Here is a 21,958-nt window from a genome sequence, read left to right on the forward strand (position 1 = left end):
TTTGTATACATCCTGAAACAATCATGTCTCCACTAAATTCAGCTTTTACTCATCATTCTTTCTGCCTGGAATGAATAGTCCTCAAATATTCCCTCATTCCATTGCCTCCTACTTACGGCTAAGGTCTGAATTAGGTGTCCCCCTGCTCAGACAGCATTAACTTTGAACAGATTCTACTTTCTTAAGTTGTGATTTTTCTTCCATTTCTAATCCACTGAATCACAGTGATCTTTAGGCATGCATAGTCCTCACAATTCTTTCTTGAAGACAGACTCATTACAGATACAGCGACTAGCATACAAAGTAGAATTCCAATAAGCCTTGATGAATAAATAAATACTAATCAAAGCAAATGCTGTTAATATTTAGTAGAGAAAGATCCTCTAACATAATCAGTATGTCAATAGACCAATTATAAAGACATAGATATGGGAAGGAAAGACAAATGAGGAATAAGAAATATATATGCATCCACAAATGGCTTGCTTAGGTGGTTATTTTATACGTATGGTTGAAGACCTACAAAACATAAGTCTAGGGATTAAGGTTATTTGCATTTTAAATTGAAAGTTCAAACTATTTAATTGTATAATAATCAATAAAAATGTCTTCATAATCTCAGAATAATAGAAGAGAGTAAGAATAATTTGACCAAGGTTTAGAGATGTAGCATGCTTTCTAGTAAATGCCTAAAGCATGCCTCCTTGTCTCAGATACATCTTTTCCCACCTAGTATAATTTCCTGATACTATTTTGGAACAGAGATCACTCTGACTCCTTAGTCATGGAAATGAAATAAGCAAAGCATTTGTGTTAATTAGGGCTTTGTAATAGAGTTACAGCTCTTCCTAGTAAAAGAAGAGGGTAGTGGGCAACATGATCCTCCCTTGGGGTTCCAACAATCATTCAGTCTTCAATCCCAGTTCTGTGGTGCTGGTAGAAGTGCTACAGCATGAAGGAGGACAAGGTAACCAAAGGCAAGATTCTAGTAATAGAGCTTTCTTGAGATGAGCTCTCTTGATGATGTGTAGCTTTAGAGTTACCCATGTTCTTGTAAGTAATCCTGTGCCCTTCATCCTACAAGTAAACTCAATAAACACTATTGCTCACCAAGTTTAATTTGGAAGAAATTATTTCTTTGATCTGAATTTGGTGTCCTGTATAGTCTGAATAGTCAGGAAGATTAACTCAATAATCACATAGAGAACATTAACTAAATAGATAGACTAATATATGTTGACATGCTAAAAATGACATGAACTATTATAATAAATAATTCTGTGTTCTTCAACAAAGTCTGGTATTTAATACACATTCCAAGTCTCTCTCTGTCTTTCACACACACACACACACACACACACACACACACACACACACACACACACACATCTCAACATGTGTTGTTTGAATCTCAATATCTTTGTGCTTTGTATAAAGAGATTCAATCTACTCTTGTTGGAAAGTTTAACTGCATTTGTAAATAATACTTATCATACTTGTTTTCATCATGGACCAAATTATAAATTCTCACAAATATGTAAAGAACATTGCATTCTATTAGGAATTATAAGTATTGTAGACAGAATTAAAAGCAGAATTGTGGAGGTTAGGTTATAACAAATATTACACTGCTGTATTTAGGGAACTTAAGCACCTTTCCTTATCTTTTGGTGTCCCTGGGATCCTTGGCAACCGAGTGTTCACTGATACTAAAGGAGAGAAATTTTTTTATACTCCAAAGATCAGAATATTATATACTTTGGCCTTCTCTTTTAAGAGTTAATCTTGCTGACCCTGTCAATAACCTAACCAAGAGGCCAATTCCCAGGAACTATGGTTCACCTAAAGTCATGCTAAGAGGATGGAGGGGAATAATTATCCCGTTAATGGGATAATGTACTCATCTTTCCAGGAAGTTCATTTTGAGGCTTGGTGAGCCCCTACCATGCAGCATTGCCAAGCCTACCTGTGTTTCCAAGACTTAATTCAGGAAAGTATAATGTTTCCTTTTTCTTCTATCTTATTCTTTTGGACACTAACAAAAGCCTCAGCATGCTTGCTGTGGCATTTTGGTCTTCACTGTTTCTCTGAATTCCCTTCTCTTTTCACAAATGCAGACAGCTGCTGACTTCCACTGGTGACTATGCCAGGATTTATTTACCTTAAAAATGCATGACTTTCTCCATTCCTCTAGCAATCTCAGTCTCCCTGGAAGCTGCTAATATTTACAGTTTACCTGGCCTATTATTTTTCTCTGAAATTAATAATTGGTCTCCAGCTACTTTTCAAGCTACTTTTTAAATTCTTTTATTAATGAGACTACAAATCCCCGATTTTCCTTGTAACATCATGGCAGCGTGCCTCTTTGGCAAATACTGTATTGGACTGATTAAAGTGTCACCCATAGAGAAAAGACAATGTTTTAATATACTATAACCTCTGTTTCTCCCCAGCGAATGATTTTGAAATCCATTAGAAGTTGAAGATAGCATTTATATAAATTGCTTTAAAGATGAAAATTAAAAGGAACTAAAGTAGAAATCTATGCAGCTAAGCAGGAGCGCAGTGATCGAAAGCATGACTCCAAAGAACTTAGCATCTGTGCAGTGAAACGCTCGTTTTATCAAGTCCAACTGTGTTTCCTAACTATGTCAGTCCTTTCCCTTGGCTAATGCAGAATACAGTTTACAGAATATATCAAACTGTAGCTTTCTTGCTGAGAAGAGCTGAACACTACTTTAATTTCCCAGCCGGGAGCTGGGGTTTCGTTATGAACCAAGCATATTAAATGGTTGTGGAAACGAAGATCACAATGTAGGCCATATGGTAACATTTTCTTTTTTTTTTTTCTTTTTTTTTTTTTATTCTTTTTTACTTAAAATTTCCAACTGCTCCCCGTTTCCCATTTCCCTCCCCCTCCTCCCACATATTGCCCCCTCCCCCTGTTCCCCTCCCCCTATCCCCACTCCACTTCTCCTCCCCCTAGTCCACTCCCCCTCCCTCTCGATACTGAAGAGCAGTCCAAATTCCCTGCTCTACATGAAGACCAAGGTCCTCCCACTTCTATCTAGGTCCAGGAAGGTGAGCATCCAAACAGGCTACGCTCCCACAAAGCCAGTTCATGTATTAGGATCGAAACCTAGTGCCATTGTCCTTGGCTTCTCATCAGCCTTCATTGTCCGCCTTGTTCAGAGAGTCCAGTTTCAACCCATGCTTATTCAGTCCCAGTCCAGCTGGCCTTGGAGAGCTCCCAATAGATCAGTTCCACTGTCACAGTGGGTGGGTGCACCCCTCGTGGTCCTGATTTTCTTGCAGAAGAAAAGACACCTTCTTTTTTTTGAGACAGGGTTTCTCTGTAGCTTTGGAGCCTGTCCTACAACTAGCTCTTATAGACCAGGCTGGCCTCGAACTCACAGAGATCTACCTGCTTCTGCCTCCTGAGTACTGGAATAAAAAGCATGAGCCACCACAGAGACCTTCAAATGAAATTGTAAAGATCTGGTGTCAGAATTACTAGTTTGGAGTTAAGAGCAGGAATGGGCCCATTTAAAATTGAAAAAAAAAAAGTATCTGGGTGAACTGTAAATCTACTAAACTCTGAATAAGATGTTCACATGTTTCAATTTGCAATGGAGGGTAAAAGCTATATTATTATTTTTTCCAAGTCCACATTTGAAGATCTGATTCATTTTGGGGGTTAAACGTAAAGGTTTTTAGTTCATTTGAAATTGCTTGCTGAAGCAAACAGGTGATTCCACATAACTTCTTTGTCTAACTCAGGGTGCATTTTCCCACACCAAATCACTTCTCTGCCAACGTCTGCCTAGCCAGTGTGATGATGACTATAGATTGTCAACTTGATGGGACCTAGATATCCAGGAGTCAAACAATGGGAATGTCCATGAAAGGGTTTCTATGTTGAACGCTCTGCAATAGAAAGACTGGGTAATAGGAGTTATGTGGGGATCCCCCACTCAGTGGCCTAGGCTTCTTCTACAAAGTGTTATAAGGAGAAAGTGAAGGACGTGAGCTGATCACCGACATTGATCTCTCAGTGTACCGAGCTTCTGAGGATACAGTGTACCCCAGCTTCTGAGGATACAGTGTACCCCAGCTTCTGATGCCATGTCATCTTCAGCTTGATGGACTGTATCCTAAAACTGAAACCTAAAATATATACTTTTTTCTTCTCTAAGTTGCTTTTGTTTGGGGTTGTGTTGAAGCCATCAGAAATACAATGAATATTTTTTTTAAAGTCCAGATTTACAACTCAACACAGAAGTCACATCATTCATCCATTTAAAAAAGTTTCAATTTGTTCCTAATTCAGATCTAGTATCATTCTGTGTGTACATACAAGATACACCACCTAGCTCTAGTTTTTCATGAAACTACATGGAAAGAGAAAGGGTGATAACATATGATTACAATGATCATAGGACTGTGTACGAAGGGATTTTTTTAAATAAAAAACTCTTCGTAACTTTTAATTATTTACTTGCTTTAATATTTTGTTATTATTTATCGCCAAGATTCTCTTCTCATCTCAAGCCATTTATGTTTCTCAAGCGCAAGTGTCAGCCTTGTTCTTCATTGGCATATATAATACAATGAAGCTGTGGTAAATTGAACTCCAGATCTCTACAGTTATGGAAATGCTCTTAGATTTTTAGATAAATCTCGCCTGAAAAGACACAGCTATTCTTTTAGAGACATTGACAGAGTCATCCCTTAGAAGGTCATTTCTTTCACGCTCATTTCTCTTCTTTCCTTGGAGTTCTATTTTTCTCTCCCTGACTAATGTCAGGGCCTCCAACATTTGGTTCTTGCACAAGTGGGTCAAGGCCCACAGCTAATATACAGAATTGAACATTAACTTTATAGTATCTCTCTGAAATGTATCCTCTGGTCTGGAAATGAAATTTTCCATCTCCTTGTGTTGCCTCTTTTCCCATTTCACCCTTCTTATATCATTACAGTGTTCTCACCAGGCAACCAGCGGGAATTGGTTTATTCTCTTGCATATTCCTTGGGACTCTAGATCTAGACACGTTGGGAACACTATATTTCATTTGTAAAGGTATTTCACTTAAACTTTTTTATTGAATCTCTTCAGTGCTCCATATAAAATAGCTTATTTTGCTTTCATACACATTCCATACTTTCTGAAAGAAAAATTTCAAGATCGTTTCTATAAAACTTAGCCAGAAAGCTCTGTCTTACCTCACAGTTTTATCACCAAAGGACTTTGCCCAATGATACTCTATCTAATGGTGGAAGGATTGTTAGGTTTTGTTTCCTAAAATAAGCCCTACTCACTATTAGATTGGCAAGGTGGATGTTTACAGCTACTAAAACATGGTCATTGTGACACATGAGAATCTGACAGGCTTTGTGAACGAGATATAAGAAGGGATTGATTCGGCAGCCATCAAAATTATTTTCAACACTCATCAGGTGCTTGTCACTAGATTGCCATTATCCCCTTGAACTTTCTTTCATTTTTGTTTGAGCAAAAACTTTAAAAATGGAAATTTAAGGGTTTAAAACTACCTAGGTAATAAGGTACTATACAACGAATACTTTGACACCTACGATATTTACTAAAGTTCAGAGCTATAGATGAAGTGAAGATGATAATGATTAAAGTTAAAATTCCATTTCTACTTTTAAAATTCCATTTGCATTTTTTATCTAGGTCTATATGTGCTTGTGTGCTTGTGTATGTGTATGATTATGCCATGTCATGGATGTTGAGGTCAAAGGACAACTATAGGAGTCCGTTCTTTCTCTGCACTGTTTCTGTCTTGGGTATCAAACCTAGGTTCTCAGGCTTGAAGGCAACCCTATTGTAGAATTGGTGGCATCTTTGGGTGTCACTCCAGATACAAAGAGGTAAAAGGAAACAGAGGTGCTGCTTGTCTGCCTTTGCTTCTTGTTGGTAGGTGTATCTATTCTGCTGCTGCTGCTGCTGCTGCTGATGTTGCTGCTGCTGCTGCTGTGACCCCCACTGTCATTCCTTGCACCCATCCAAACCTAGCTTATGTAGCCTCAACATGGACTGAAGAATCTACTAGGTCTAAAGTGCCAGATTGGAACAGCTGAGACTTCCAGCTTCGTGGACTAAGTAGCCATCAGATTCTTGGCCTCTCCTGAGTGAAGATAGTCAATGAAGGATTATCCAGATAATACTGCACAATCTACTAACTCCTTGTATAATGTGTGTTCATCCTATCAGTTCTGTTCCTCTAGTGTACCCTGAGAAGTCAATACCTAGACGCTTGAGCCTAAACGAAGTTGCCCTGGAGAAGGCCTCTAGGGTGGTAAGGGATAGAAGGTGGTTGCTTTTCACATTAGCCCTCCTGTGTCACTCTGCTCTTACCACCTGCACACAATTCTGAATAAGAGCAATTTTTAAAATTGAAAAAGTGCTAGGTACTTAGAAGGTCCTCAACTACTGGCAGTCTGTTACTGTTTTCTAGATGAGTCTGCATCACGTGTTACCTTGGGACCATTATTTAAGGACAAATAATGGTGATACCCTAGGATACGTACAGATTCTAATAGTCAATCATTGTTGGCTTACTAACTTAATCCCTGAAGCTATTAAAGGGTGTATAAGAATGGAAGGATAGGAGAAGAGGAGGAGGAGAGCAGAAGAGAAGAGGAGGAGAGGCAAAAGAAGGAGATGACGAGAAGATAAAGGAAAAATAAGGAGAGGATAAGGGGGAATGAATGGGAAGAGAGGGTAGGAAGGACAGAGGAGAAACAAAAAGCCAAGTTCAAGAACCTTAGGATATAAAATTCAGTATTTCCCTACATCATTACCTTTCTAATTAAACAGAGAAAATGGTTTATATGTATAAGTCAAAATACAGAAGGGTATTGTGCCCTGTCATGTTGGGAAAATGCTAGTGATATTGATAACAGTTTTCTCTAGTTATCTACTTTCTTTAATATATGACCTGTTAGAAATAATAAAGACAATTGTCCTACTGTCTTTTACAACTTTTGCTCCTCAACAATCAGGAATAAGGTATATCAATATATTTCCTCCTGTATTTAGAAGGAAACACAGGGATGCTCTACCCTTATAAGTGCCTTAGAAATCCCATGACAATGAGAGTATAGTAGATTAATTTATATCTTTACAAAATAGGAGGATAAGTAACTATATACTCAAAATGTTAATTGTAGCACTTATATGAGTTTAAGATTTCAAATTTTGCTTTAAAAAAAAGGTTTTGGTTTCTTTTAGTGTTTGACCGACTCTCACTGATGTGAAGTATGACTATATTAATATGAAAAGCTACTGATGAATTAATTACCAGAGTTCAAAACATAGAGATACATCTCTGGCACCTCCTATTTCTTTGTAGGGTACACGGTGTACAGCTCATCTATGGAAACTACTCATTGCATGCCATCTAAATATTAATGATTTTTTTCTCTCTTTCTCATAACACATGGTACAAAGTACAAAAGCACTTTTAAAAAATACTTCTAGCCTTTAAAATTGGCTAAGGACAGTTAAACATTTCAATGAGTTTGCCATGCTTTGTAAAACAGGTGACAAAATTTAATTTAAATGACTAAACAGTTTCTATTTGATTATCTTTAGTTCAGCTATCCTGGTTGGCAATTTCATATTTCCAGACAAGAAAGTTCAACCATGAAGCATTTCCATAGATAAAGACAAAATGACCATATTGAATTAGTTTGCTTATGATTAGTAAATTAAGATTGTTTTAGCAATGAATGAGCTAAAGGAGTGTGTGTGTGTGTGTGTGTGCATGTAGAGACACATGTGAAGAAAATAGATTTCACAATAGCTGCTATGTGGGAAGAGTACTTGTTTTCTTAATATAATTGATAATAACTTAGATAATATACCTGAGGCTTTAAGATGGGGCTAGTAATTAACAGTCAGATTTCTGTCGATACTAGCCTCTAAATCCATGAATGTTTACACTTTGTATTTGTACAAAATGGTAATTGGAGTCCTTATTTTCATTTGAAAAAATTATATTGGAACTTTTTAAAAATATGCTCATTCTTGCATCATTTTTCAATATATCTGGGAAACTGATCATTAAATATATGAAATATTGTATATTTCAAATAATTTAAAAATAATACATGAAAAAATAAAACTATACCTGTTAATGGGACACCATGTAATTTCATACACTGAGTGTGTTGTTTACATCCAACTCACCATGATTCTTTCATTCTTTTATTGCTGAAAATTTCAAAATCTGTTTAGTGTTTGAATAATATTATAAAATTATTTAGCATTCTATCTGGTACCTTAAGACTAGTTATTCAGAGAATTTTGATTATATGAATCATTTCAAACCTAAGCAAACCTAGTGTGGGAGGAATTACCATTAATCAAGGTTGATAGATACATATGGAAATAGAGTCTCGGAGACATCATCCTTGTCTTCTCCAAGAACCAAGTCCTCTAACAAATATCCTCTTCCCTCTCAGCAGATTTTAAGAAACTTCAAAGCCTAGTCGGTTTTACTTGTTTACCCTATTTCTTCTGAAAATGCTAGATGATTGACCTAAATAAAACATCCATAACAATTACATCATAAAGAAATGGCAGATTTTCTTTTTTAAAAGATATGGCTTTGGAATAGGTCAGGAATCATTTTACATGCTTAGAAATCAAAAATTAAAGAGTTCATCAAGCACATGCACTTCCCCCAAAGGACACATTCCAATGAATTGTTCAGCTTAAAAGCACTGTAGGGGGTGTCTGACTTAATAACCTCATTTTACAGACTGTGGTCTCAAGCTCTTGGACTTTAGACAGATTGCCTGGAGACGTGTAGTTAGTTCATCCCTACAGCCTTGGAACTAGAGTCTGGCTCCGTGGATGCTGAACCCAAATGCTGAGCATACGGCCACACCATGCTGCTTCCTAGTCTTTTTATAGACTTGATCCTAAATATAGACTTTGCTAACTTAATTTGGAATATTATGACAGAGAAACCACCAACTAATAAAATATACAGAAGCTCCTCAAACAGGTGAAACGCGTTCCATCAAGGGCAATCATGGGTACAGACGCGAGGCTGGAGCTATTTGGACCTTCAAATGTGAAGTGAGCTCTAAATCCAAGGGTCCATATGATGCGGGCCATGATGACAACCTCCACTGTCAGCGCAGGTGGAAGGCCACTCGGAAAAGGAGAAAGCGAGAGATGGAGTTGAAATGAGGACACAGGGAGAAATCAGCCATCTGTTGGGTAGCAGTGTCGCCCGGCAGGGCACCTGCATTGCCTTCCAATCCGACTCAAACAACAGAGTCCCAAAGCAGTGCTTTACTCACAAGGACTGTTGCTTTCTTGAAAACAGATTTTTTTCCTTATAATATATTGTGATGACTGTTTTCCCTCCTCCTGCTCCCTCCAGACTCTCCCAACCTCTGCTCCCATCCAAATCTACACCCTCTATATCATATCTCTTTCTCATTATATACCAAACAGGTATCTAAAAATATTAACAGAATAAAATAAGGTAAAAACAAAAAACAGAATAAGATTTAAAGAAAAACAAAGAAAATGAGGATAAGACAAAAGCCTAAAAAAACACATAGAGACACACTTTCTCAGTGTTAATACATTTACTTACTAAAGACCACCTTAAGAATTGTGCAAATTATGTATGATCCTAGCACCTGGCATACTCTTTATATTTTGTCTTTTTTTTTTTTTTTTTTTTTTTTTTTTTTTTTTTTTTTTTTGAGAAAGTCAAACACTTTCTCATGACTTCCTAATCTAAACTCAGTGCCTTTGGGAAGGGTGACCATTACTTCATTTCCCTTTGTCTAGGAATGTAGTGTGGGATTAAAAAGGTGAGAGGAGGCACTGGTACAATTACAAGGAAAGCTTGAAGCTGAGCTCCTTTGGAAAGTGGCTGTTCCTATACACTTTGGGAAGCCACCTTTCCAGATATGGTCCCTAACTTTCTCTCTGATCCCACAAATAGAGCAAAGCAGGACAGTGGTCTCTAAGGGGCCGCCACAGCAGAACAACAGCTTTCACAACTTATTTGACGATCTCACAGTGCCTCTCTGCTGTTAGCACATTGGTCATACGCAACTGTGGGTATGATGAACCCATTTGTCGGGGAGAACAAGGCTTTCCTAAGGAAACCTGCGCGGAGACTCTGAAATCAGGCTAGAGAGGCAAGACGCAAGGCTATCAAACAAGAAGGGATCAAGAAGGAATCTTCCTATTGTGTTTATCACTGTCTTCATTCACTTCTGCTACTATAGCAACAGCCACAAGCTGGGCAAAGCATGGAAAACAGAAATCTGGTTCTAAGAGGATACCTAGGTGCCAACATGTTCACATTATTCTGACTGCCGTATAAAGGTGGCAGCGTGCCACTTTTGTTTCCTCAGATATAAGAAGCCTTATCGTGTAAAAGCCAAACTCACAAAATGTCATCATAGAAGATTAGAGATTCAACATAAAAAATCAGGAGAGTGGGCACCAACAATCAAAAGTTAGTGACTTTTATGCTTGGCATCACAAATACGAGATGAAACTACTTGACTTAATGATATTTTTTAAAAGAAAAAAAAACTTACACCTGTGAGAGAGGCAGACAGACATTTGGAGTTGAAAATTCGACTGTATACAAATTCAAAAATACACAAGTAGAGTATCATTTATTAATCTTTGAGAATTGTTTTAATTCTATAAAACTATTCTTCTGTTCAAATGGTTCCCACTGCTGTACACTGTGATTCATAATTGTATTCCTAGCACTCAGGATCCAGAGACACAAGAATCACAATATGTCTATGAAGTGATTTGATGACCTGCTTGGGCTACATGACATCATGTTTCAAAGCAACAATAAAAAAAGGAACAGAAATAAGCTACTCCAAAACTACATTCAAAATAGGATTTAATGTTGTATATGTTTATCTAGTAAAAATTATGGTACTAAACGTGAAGATATCAACAAAATAATAGCATAATCTTTATTAAATCAGCACTGTTAATAGAAATGGCTGTATATGATCAATGAATATCTTAATTACCAACATTAGATATAACACATTTCTAACTCCATAGAAAACTCTTCTGGACAAAATTGTTTTTTCATTCTCCTACCCTGAATTATAGAGCTCTTTTATTTGATCCTTATGATAGCAATGTGAGTTCAAAATTAGAAAGCACTTTTATAAGGTTTACTTTTGAATTGGAAATTATGCACTTTCTTTAGTTTCCTCTAACCCAATTTGTCATCTGATTTGTGTTAGTTTCCTTTTTAAGGTAAAAGCATAGCTTAACCCAGAGCGTTAAACTGAATGTGCTACTTGAAAGTTTCTTGAATTGTAGGTCTCAAAATAAGAAAATGAAAGACTGAAATGGAGACAAGTTAGAATACATACCCACATCCCCTACCATCTCCACAGTGCAAGAATCTTAGTGTTAGTGACAGTTTGGCATTTTGTTTTGGTTCGAGGGCTTAAGTTAGAAAAATAAAAAAGTCTTAAAACTCAGAAAATTCTTAATTTAGCACTCTGGAGTAACCTGAAACAGTAAATAGTTGAATATACTCAATGCAATGAGAGCCGCAGGAGAAAGGTACTAATTGGGGTTGGAAAAGATAACAAACACTTCAGTCGTATCTGACAAAGATGACAAGCATCAGCAGCCTGAAAAACAAGATGCCTCCCCAAGTCTACTGAGGTCCAAAAGAGCTGTCCTTGTTTAAGTGAGAACCGGTGGATTATGTGTTTCTGAGGGGAAATGTTGTTATAGTTTAGGAAGACAGTTTGTGTCAGATTGTAAAGAATTTGGAAGCCACTGACTGAGGTTTCTGATATTATTGTTTTTGAGAGAAGGTCACAGCATCTGATTTTAGACACATCCCAAAATGATGAAAAATGTGTGTGGAGCAATAAAAGGCACAGAGTAGAATCCGGAGCTTCTCAAAGAAATCAGGTGACACAGTCAAGGCCCAAGGACTTGATATTTGGATATAAATAAAGTTTTATTGATTACTCTCAGATATTAAATTCAGGTTTATTCTACCGAGAAGTCATTAAAAAAATTCATTCCAAGAGGTGCACTTCTCTTAGACTATCCCTTACAGTGGTACATATTCTGCCCAGTTGTTGCTCCAGTGTGCTTCACCGAAAACCATGCTTTCTTCGACCTCCTGAACTTTGCACACTACCTTTGGGTGAAGAACATCTTCCATCTGCTCTTCATCAGCAGAAATTCCTTTAATGGCATACTGTTAGCATATTATTACAGAACTCAGCATTTAAATAACACAAACAAAATATAAATAACAAAGAGTGTTGAAAACAAAAACATCAATTTGTGTTTTCCAAAGAAATAGAAAAATATATTTTAAATATTCAAGAAAAGGGTGCATTCTAAAGTGAGCTATACCTGCTAGGCTTATTTCAGTTTGTAATAGAGCCACTCACTTCAGTCCAAAAGCATCCCCTCCCGTAGTTATTGATGAATATTAAAATTTAGGCGCTCCAGAAAGATGTGCTACACAAATAGAAATGAGTAAGAATTACATTTTTAGCAATTATCATTGCCTTATGGTGATTTTTTAATGGGATTAAAATTTGGCTTTGATTGCTATTTTAAGAAGCTCCAAATGGAGTGCCTACGAGCAACTTCATGAATACAGAAACTTCTATGTTTACGTGGGCTTCTAAAGCTTTCTCCTCCTCCTCCTCCTCCACATCTACCATTTCAATCTAGAACTACTACTTCATAATAAAATGTCATGATGTTCATCCTGATTTTCATCAGGGTATCATGTATTTTGACTTGTTTCTTTCTATTCATCGATTCATTTATAAATGACTTTATGAATAATGGAGCTCTGGAATTAGGATATAATTGATGGTTGACATTTTTTTTCATCTAACTTATGAGGACACAGGGCAGACACTGGTCAAGAAACTTTAAAGGCTTTTTTTTTTTTTTTTTTTTTGATTTTTTGAGACAGGGTTTCTCTGTAGATTTTGGTGCCTGTCCTGGAACTAGCTCTTATAGACCAGGCTGGCTTCGAGATCTGCCTGCCTCTGCCTCCTGAGTGCTGGGATTAAAGGCATGCACCCCCACCGCCCTGAAAAATTTAAAAACTTTTAAGACCAACAGCTCTATTCTTAATCTTGGCCAGAAGCCATAAACGTCCTTGCTCCTACGTATTGCTCTGCTTTGCCAGAGTCCAGACAGCATCGATAGATTTACAGGACACGGGACTCTAGGTGTCATTCTTTTACTTTTCAGAATGTAGCCAGAATGACTAAAAACTCATTTCCTAAAGGATTTTCATGTTTCAATTCTTGTAGCTAGAGGCATTAATAGGCCCGGGAAGTTATTGAGATCCTACCCTCATACCCTATCTACCATTTTCCTGAAGACACTAGAAGAGAAGCTTCACAACTGCCTCTCTCCAAAATTTAAAATGTTCTGGATAATTGGGCATATAAGAGTTTTGTTGAGTTCCATTAAGGAAAAGGTACTATCTTGCAGTCAAAGGAATGGAATTTAAGACCTGGTGGAAATATGATATTCCAATCTGCTCTAAAGTTTAGCACATTGCATAGTACTGTCTCTCTTTTAAATGTTAATCCAATTTTGCCTGTCAGTCATAAGGTTAGGAGATCAGCCCCAAGGAAAGCAGATTCACCTAAAGGCAATCTAAGGATGTGGGAGGAATAATTATCTCCTTCCTGATAAGTTTTCAGAGAAAACCTGGAACTCATTCCTCATCTGGGCTTCCTGTAATGAACACAGAATGTTTGAGGAAAGCCTATGGCATACAAAAGCAGGAGCAGTGGATGTTACATAAATGTCTTAGAGAGGGTCACACACTCTGTGACCCTGTCCTTTGTGAGCGTCCTCCCCATGTTTCTAGACAGCTCTGCTCCTTCTCTGGTAGTGTCTTTTCTTTCTTAATGAGTTCTCTCTTTCCCTCACCCTCCAGCCATTCTCACTCCCTTCTTCCACTGTGCAGGTGCTTCTTGGCCTGCAGGGTTGAACATGTCTGCTTTCTTGAGTTCTACCAAAAGGCATTGTTTTCCCTTCTCTTCCCCATCCCTTTTTCCTACAGCTGCCAGGATTTGTAGTTTGCCTACCCTGTTCTTTTTTTCTCATTCTCTAATAACAGAAACAAAACAGTCTGAGTTTTTTTTTTTTTTCCTTTTTCTAAGTCCTTTACTAACAGGACCAAGAATCCACATAAAAAAAGCCTTGCTTTATTTCCAAATAGGTCAGGGCCTTCAAAAAAAGGTTTCAGAGTTGTCTTACCATCCTTGAGACAATGTGTCCACCTAGCTTGGAGGTAAGGCTTAAAAAAGGGGAAAGGGAGGCTTTTTTTCTACTTGGTATACATGAGGAAAAATTTGAAGAAATAAAATTGTGAATTCACATCAACAGGTTTTCACTCCTTCAAAACCAGTACCTACTTTTAAATAAATGCAATGGTGTAAAGATAGAAAGTACAGAGATTTCAGTCCTCTGATAACCTAGGACATGGCTTCAGGGGCAGGGGGTACTGATGTTCTGGTTATTTTCATGCTATTTCTCTACGTTTTAAAACATCAGGTGAACTGAACACATCTGAACATAAAATTTCTAAAGATGTATGTCCAAGTCATATTGTATCCTCTAATTCTAGCATAGAGTTGGACACTATGTACCAGAGTTGAGGAATCTTTAAAGGAAATATTTTCTTCACGAGTGCTTTGCTTTTTTTTTTCCTATGACATAAGATCAGATGAATCACAGGCTGGCAGTGGAACTTTAGGTGTCCTCTGGTCTGGAGTTTGATTATTCTAGGAACACAGCAACTTTTCTTTAAAATTATAAAAATTTCTGGTACAGAGTTATATAATTTAAAATTTTAATGAGGTACATAATAGTTTTATTTCTTCTGGGGCCAGTATTTTAACAGTATGATTACTTTAATGGATACTGGATAGCACATAAGAAGAGATTTCAAAAGACCTTTGCAAATGCAGACTTAAAGAATAATGGACAACTTTGAAGAGAAAGTGAAACCTGTGCAAATGTTCCATATTAATATCCTAGACCTGGGGGAGAGTAATGCCCCTCTGGAGGAGAGTACCATGGAAAGAACACACAGAAATCTGAATTTTGAATGCTTATTTGAAATTTGCCTTGTTCCAGGTATACTGCCAGTTTTACTGATATGAGCCTCAATTCCATTATGTGTTATTTATTTATTCATATTTCCATTTTCATTAGCCTTTGTTTATTGTACAGAGTAATAAGTTTCGTTATGAAATTCCATAAATATTTATAATATACTATGATTGTCGTCAATCTCCTATTGCCATATCCTGCTCCTCCAACATACTGCTCCCCTTCTTCTGCCTCCAAACCATCCTTACACCTTCATATGTTATCTATTGTTTTATTATTTTTCTCTTTTATTATTATTGCCATATACATATATGTATATACACATATGCAACCTTTTGAATTTATTTATTATTGCTTGTATGCACGTATGTATATATGTATGTACGTATATGCTTTTAGGATTGACTAGTTTGTATTGGATAACATATTAGAGAGCTTATACCAAAGGAAGCCTAATTCTCTTTCCCTCTGTAACCGTTCATTTTTTTATAGCTATTTATCTAGTGATGGGTCTTCATGTGATTTCTTCCATCTACATTTGTTTGTCAATTACCAATGTTTAGGTCGTTTAGTCTACTACATTGTTAATATTTCACAAGTGTAGTTTGCCTGTCCTATATGAAACACAACAATATCCAGCATGGTGAGATATTCCCAGAGGTAGCATTTATATCTTGGCAGTAACCAATAGCTGTTTAACTGGACTTAAGGGCTATTCATTCAGAAAGAATTATGCCTAGTAAGTACTGTAAATGAAGTAAGTACCCATGATTCATGAGGCCATAGAATCTAGAGGAGTACCTACTTTCATAAACCATTGTTAATGCTTCTCATGCCCACAGGTAAGTAGATCAATCAATCCTCATCAAAGAAGGTCTTTTTTCCCAACAGATGGAGATTATTACAGCAATCCACAACTGGTCAAAACACAAAGAACAACTGACCATGTGCTTCCCATCCCTAAATACATCAACAACACAACCATTCAACTAAGACTCAGGAAACTTCTTGGAAGATGGGAAGAAAGTCTGTAAAAAGCAGAAACTGGGATGTTTTACTGGAAGGTTTTAAAATTCCTCACTTATAAAAAATTAAAATTCCATAATTTATCTCCAAAGAGATAAATCAAGGAGTCTTAGAACTCTTTTTCTCTATCAGTCAGATGGTTACTCCCATAGCACCTTATTTCCTGCATGCAAGCTTTCACTACCTCACCCTCTGTCTAAGCTGAGTACTGAGAGCAGCTAACACTAGACCCTGTTCCTATTTACCTCTTTGCTCACTAAGAAGTCCGGAACTTCCATTCACTCCACACGTCCAAATTCTGTGCCTTACATGGCTGTAGGAGGTTGGGACATTTCTTAGAGTGCCTACTTTAATTTTCCCTAAGCATTTCCCTTCATCATCCAATAAAACAGTTTTGCAATTTTAGTAATTTCGAAGTTTCTTTAAACAATCATAAGTTAAAAGTTAGAGAATTATAGGATACTTGATCCCTTTTTCTTATTTCGGTGTCCCTGGTGCCTATAAATTTGCCCAGCACACATCGAGCATCTGTCCCATGCTTGTCTATTTGGCCACTGTACTGATGAGAACACCGAACACTGTTGTAGATGAGTCAGACTAACCAAATTTACACAGTGAGAAATAAGTAAGCTGAATCAAAATTGCATCTTTGCTTTAAAGAAACTGAAAAGGTATGTAATAACCTTGCAAAAATGAATCCTAGCTTCCAATGTTTTCATTAGGGAACTCTACAATATATTTAAGGAAGCAATGTTAATAACTCTTTGGGAAAACAGGGCAGAGAGAGAAACTTATAAATTCGTTTTTGAAGTGTGAATTAAGCTAATTCAAAGCTCAGAAAATGCATTAAGGGAAAGAAAAAGAAAAGAGCAATATTTCTCATGGAATTAATCACAAAAATTTAAGCAAATACTATCCAGCTCCTTACAAATTTAATAATTTAAGACTTACTTTGTGGAAAAGGATCAAAATCCAATATCTAAATATAATCAACTACAAAAACAAGTTCAGGAATGAAAAGAAACTGTGTTCTATTTTATATCAAGTAAATAAAATAATAGTAAAATAAATAAAAATTTCTTTCTAAATCACACAGACAAAATGGACAAGATGATGATTTCACTTATTACTTGAAATAATTATAGAGACTACCCTCAATATAATCAAGAATCCTGAAAATAAATCCAAAACACTTTTCCCCTAGTATTATGTTTAATGATAAAAATGTAGATTGTTTCTTCCCAAATGAGCATCATGATAAGATTGTTACTCATACTGCTTTAATTCAAGATAGTGTTGGTAATGCTACCCAGTTAAACAAGATAGAAAAAAGGAATTTGCATGTATGTCAATTGGCAGTGCAGAACAAATCTTCTCTTCATGGAGAAAACAACATTGCCCATAATATGAGATTATATGCAAGTCATTTTATAAAAGTTGTATACAAAAACACCTCAATTTCTATCATAATTTCAATTAAAATGGAAATTAGAGCTTTAATTTAAATACAACAATATTAAATATAAATATAAATAAATATATATTTTAATTTAAATATATGACTTATATTTAATTTAAATATAAGTTCTGGAAATGAGAGGATCAAGTAAGAGATGCGCAGGGGATTTTGTTCTTCTTTCTTTTAAAGAGTGTTAATATTTGATATTAAATAATGGTGTATACAGGACAATGAGCATCTTTAAAAATTATCTGTGGAATTCTTTAGCACAGAGTAAACTTTATTACATTCAATTTATGAGGTCAGAACATATCTAGGTATGCTGGCTTGATTTATGTCAACTTGACACATACTTTAGTCCTCTCATAGGAGAAAATCCCAACTGAGATAATGTCCCCATGAGACCAGCCAGTGGGCAGTCAGTAGAGGATTTTTTTCTTAGTGATCAGTGGGAATGTTCTAGATGGTTGTCAGTGGTGCCATCTCTGGGCTGGTGGTCCAGGGTTCTATAAGAAAACAGACTAAGAAAGACTATAAGACCATAAGACTGAGCAAGCCACGGAGAGCAAGCCAGTAGGCATTACGTCTCCATGACTTCTGTATCAGCTGCTATCTCCAGGCTCCTGTCCTGTTTGAATTCCTGTCCTGGCTTCCTTTAGTGTTGAAATCTGATGTTGAAGAGCAATCCAAATAAACCCTTTCCTCCCCAACTTGCCTTTTGTTCATGGTGTTTCATCACAGCAACAGTAACCCTATAACACTGAGTGATATGTAGATTGTGGCAAACAGCTGTAAGTACATTATTACTGTATGAATAGTGTCACTGAGAGTTATGAAAAAGTCAGATACTGACCTCTGTGCCTTTGCACGTTCATGGAGTCTGTAAGAATCAAGGCAAATAACATACATACAGTGTGCTCTAGCTGGTAAGAGTTGTTTCCCTTAGACCTGCAAGTTGTCTATTATGGAATAATTATGCACGTACACCTAAACTGAACACACATTTACAAGCGATATGCTACCTTGGGTAGAGATTGAGGACAAATGGAGAACCTGAAAGAAAAATATTCGTCATGGTCCTTTTGCAGACTAAAGAGAAAATAGAGTACAAACTGAGCAAAGAACAAGTGAATAAAGCCATATTTTAAGGGACACATAAGCACTATGTGATGTCATCTGAACATTCTGAGTCACACAGCAATGTCATGTTAGATTATATTTCATATGCTGATATAAAAGGTGAGTAAATAAAGAGTAGAGGAGGACATAGTTTCTGCTCAGAATAACTTGGTTGAATCACGTAGCAGCAGCAGTCCATCGCACAGCTAGTGCTCTGTGATGCTTATATAATCAGCTGACATGGTGCCTTATCATCACACTCTTTCTCAAAAATATGTTACCACAATCTAATGATAAAAACTATCAGTTAAATTTCAAAGGGATTGAACATCTAGAGCACATAGAAACTGCTCAATTAATAAAATCTAAGGACTGTTACTAATAGAACATAAGAAAACATTATTATCAAATGCAATATGACATTTTGGAGGAGATATAAACCAGAAAGAAGGTATGAATTAGGAAAACTTGGATTAAGTTGCATTTATATTCTGAAAATATTAGAAAAGCTAATATCCAAAGTGACCTAGAAGACCCTACAAGTCACTACCACACAACAAAATTATAGCTGAATCTTACTTATGGACAGAGGTACAAGTTATACAGTAGGAAAAATGGTTTTTATGCTGGACATGATCTTGTGTCTCAGCATAGTGACCTTCACTGGTATGCTGCCTTTGCTAGTGGTTGAACCCATCCCCAACCAGTCTTTGTGCAGAAAATCCTGTTCATGTTACGAAATATAGCCGTGAAGTAATAAAATGATGTTTGAATTCACAAGCTTGTCAATGTAAGACAAACCCATCGTTATATTAGTTTGCATTTGTTTATTTGTTTTATTTGAGTGGGACACTTATGTGCAAAGGTTTATGTGTGGAGGTCAGGGGGCAGCTTGTGGGAGTCAGTTCTCTCCTTCCACCACGTGGGTTTCAGGCATTCAACTCAGGTTATCAGTCTTGGCAGCAAGCTTTATTACCTGTTGGGTCATCTTGCTGGCCCCACAAACCCAGGCTTAATCATAATGTGCTTTAAAATTTCCTTTTCAGGTTTTCCTTCAGCATATTGATCACCTAGTCTGATAGTAATCGCACACACAGCCTTAAAATATTTAGAGAGTAACTCTGCTCTCCTAACAGGTACAATTTGTGTATGTATACAAACACAAGCGTGCATTTTACAATAACCATTTTGGAAACAAACCAAATAACCAGGATTTTCAACATCGTAAGTTATTGCCCAACCACAGCATGAATTTCTCTTCCTTGCTTGGCGCTAAGGGTAATACCTTGAATTTTGTCAATTATATGTTAACTATAGTGATGGTGGCAACATTGAGCACAAAATCTAAAGACAAACTTCCAACTTTCCTTCTTTACTCGCTACACCCATGAAACATTAAAAAGCCAAGGAAGAAAGTTCCTGTGTGTATTAAAATAAAGAAATCAACACACACAAAAAACCAAAACTTCAAAATCTTGTTATGGCAATATAGGAGGCCCCTGTAACTACTTTGGAAAGAGCCATCCAATACTCTGGGGACTTTTGGGTGAGAAAAAAAAATGCACACTGGTTATTTTCATCCAGCATTATCTGGTTCCAGATAAAGTGGTTACAGGTCTACTCTCATTAGTGTATGTATGGCTATACATACAACTGTGTGGAACTTGTGACCCTAAAATATTGATACACTCCAAATGCTTTTGCAAGAATTCAAACACAAGCTCAAATCCCAAATCAACAAACACGTGGCACCTCTGAAAGCCTCGGGACAGACACTTCAGAGACTACGGTTTAGCTTTCACACCTATGTTTACTAACCTCCGAAGTAAGAGCCATCTGTCAACTTCATTTCTTTACTGGACTTGGTGATAACGCCGGCAACACCATGCTGAATGAAGTACATTTTCTTCCCCACAGCTCCTTCTCGAATGATGTAGTCTCCAGGCTGGAACACCTCAAATCTCAGCTTGCTCAGCATGGCCGTCACAAAATTGGGATCCGCATTAGCAAAAAGAGGCATTGTAGCCACCAGTTTCCGGCAGTTGAAGTTGACTATTTCCTAAAGGTGGCAGGAGTAAGCACAAAGGAAGGGGAAACTGAGTCATTTCTGGGGGAAAAAATATACATTGACTTTTAAAAACATGTACATACAGATTAAAGGCTAATCTACATTTGTAAAAATATATGTAAATTGTAATCCACATATGTCACCAATGTAATAAGTTTTGTTTTAATCTGTATTAAATTTCCATTCTAGTACTTCAGTTAGCATAGAAATACAACAAATCTTCAATAATACATTAATTAAATAATAAAAATATCAACTTTATTTCCTTATTTATTTTGTGTTTGAAATTACAACTTAAAGATGGAATTTTATTTTTTCTTTCATTTATTTAAAGAAAAAAACACAAGTCCCATAGCTATGAGGAGCAGTGCTGCTAGTTCTGTAGTTTATGATCTTGAACAAGCTGCCTGGTACCCACCAGCAGAAATTATATGAGAAGAAAAAGACAGATGTAGCCAGTATGCATTTTATTTTTTTTTAATCTTATTCAGATGAGAATAAAAAAAGAAATAAAGAGCAGGTGTTACCAAGGCAGTCAGTGGATGATCATAGATGGAATCTGATTTCTGCTTGGCAAGAACAAACTCTCCTGAATCACCCACTGAAGTCTGAGTCTGAAGGAGGGCATCTCTCTTTTTCCTGTCTCTTTGTTTGCTGTCTAGACAGTCAGAAGCTCTATATGTTTGGCTTCATTTTAAAGATTTTAGCTCAGATTACAAATATTTATGTCTCTCTAGACTAAAACAACAATATAGGAAAATGTTTTATTATAAACTTTGGGAGAGGCAATGGTAATGCAAATGTTACCATTATGAAATGTCTTCTAGATCCTTCATAAAAGAACCTAGCATCAAGGTACCTATCATCGAAGAATATGAAAAAAACAGTGCTGTATTGAATTTTTAATCTTCTTTACGAAGCCTAAAAACTAAAGCCACTTCCCATAGGAGGTGGAAACACTATAAAATGGGAATATTAACAAAATTAGAACATTTGAAAGCTCTATCTGGGAAAAAGTTAGTGCTAAGGCCAAAACAGAAGTTCTTGACATTATTTCACAAAACTGCCTGATACTGTCTTAGCATATGTAAAAATTTCTAGGTGCTGAATA

General features: G+C 36.6%; 1 protein-coding gene across 1 annotated transcript in view; it reads right to left on the minus strand.

The window, feature by feature from the left end:
• Positions 1-21,958, minus strand: part of Hcn1 (hyperpolarization activated cyclic nucleotide gated potassium channel 1) — a 333,308-nt gene that overhangs the window by 21,049 nt on the left and 290,301 nt on the right. The window contains exon 6 of the mRNA XM_057789987.1: positions 20,598-20,838. Within this exon, the coding sequence (XP_057645970.1) occupies positions 20,598-20,838 (241 nt within the window). The remainder of the gene's footprint in view (positions 1-20,597; positions 20,839-21,958) is intronic.

This window comes from Chionomys nivalis, chromosome 15 (genome assembly GCF_950005125.1).
Source record: "Chionomys nivalis chromosome 15, mChiNiv1.1, whole genome shotgun sequence".
In the NCBI taxonomy this organism is placed as follows: Eukaryota; Metazoa; Chordata; class Mammalia; order Rodentia; family Cricetidae; genus Chionomys; species Chionomys nivalis.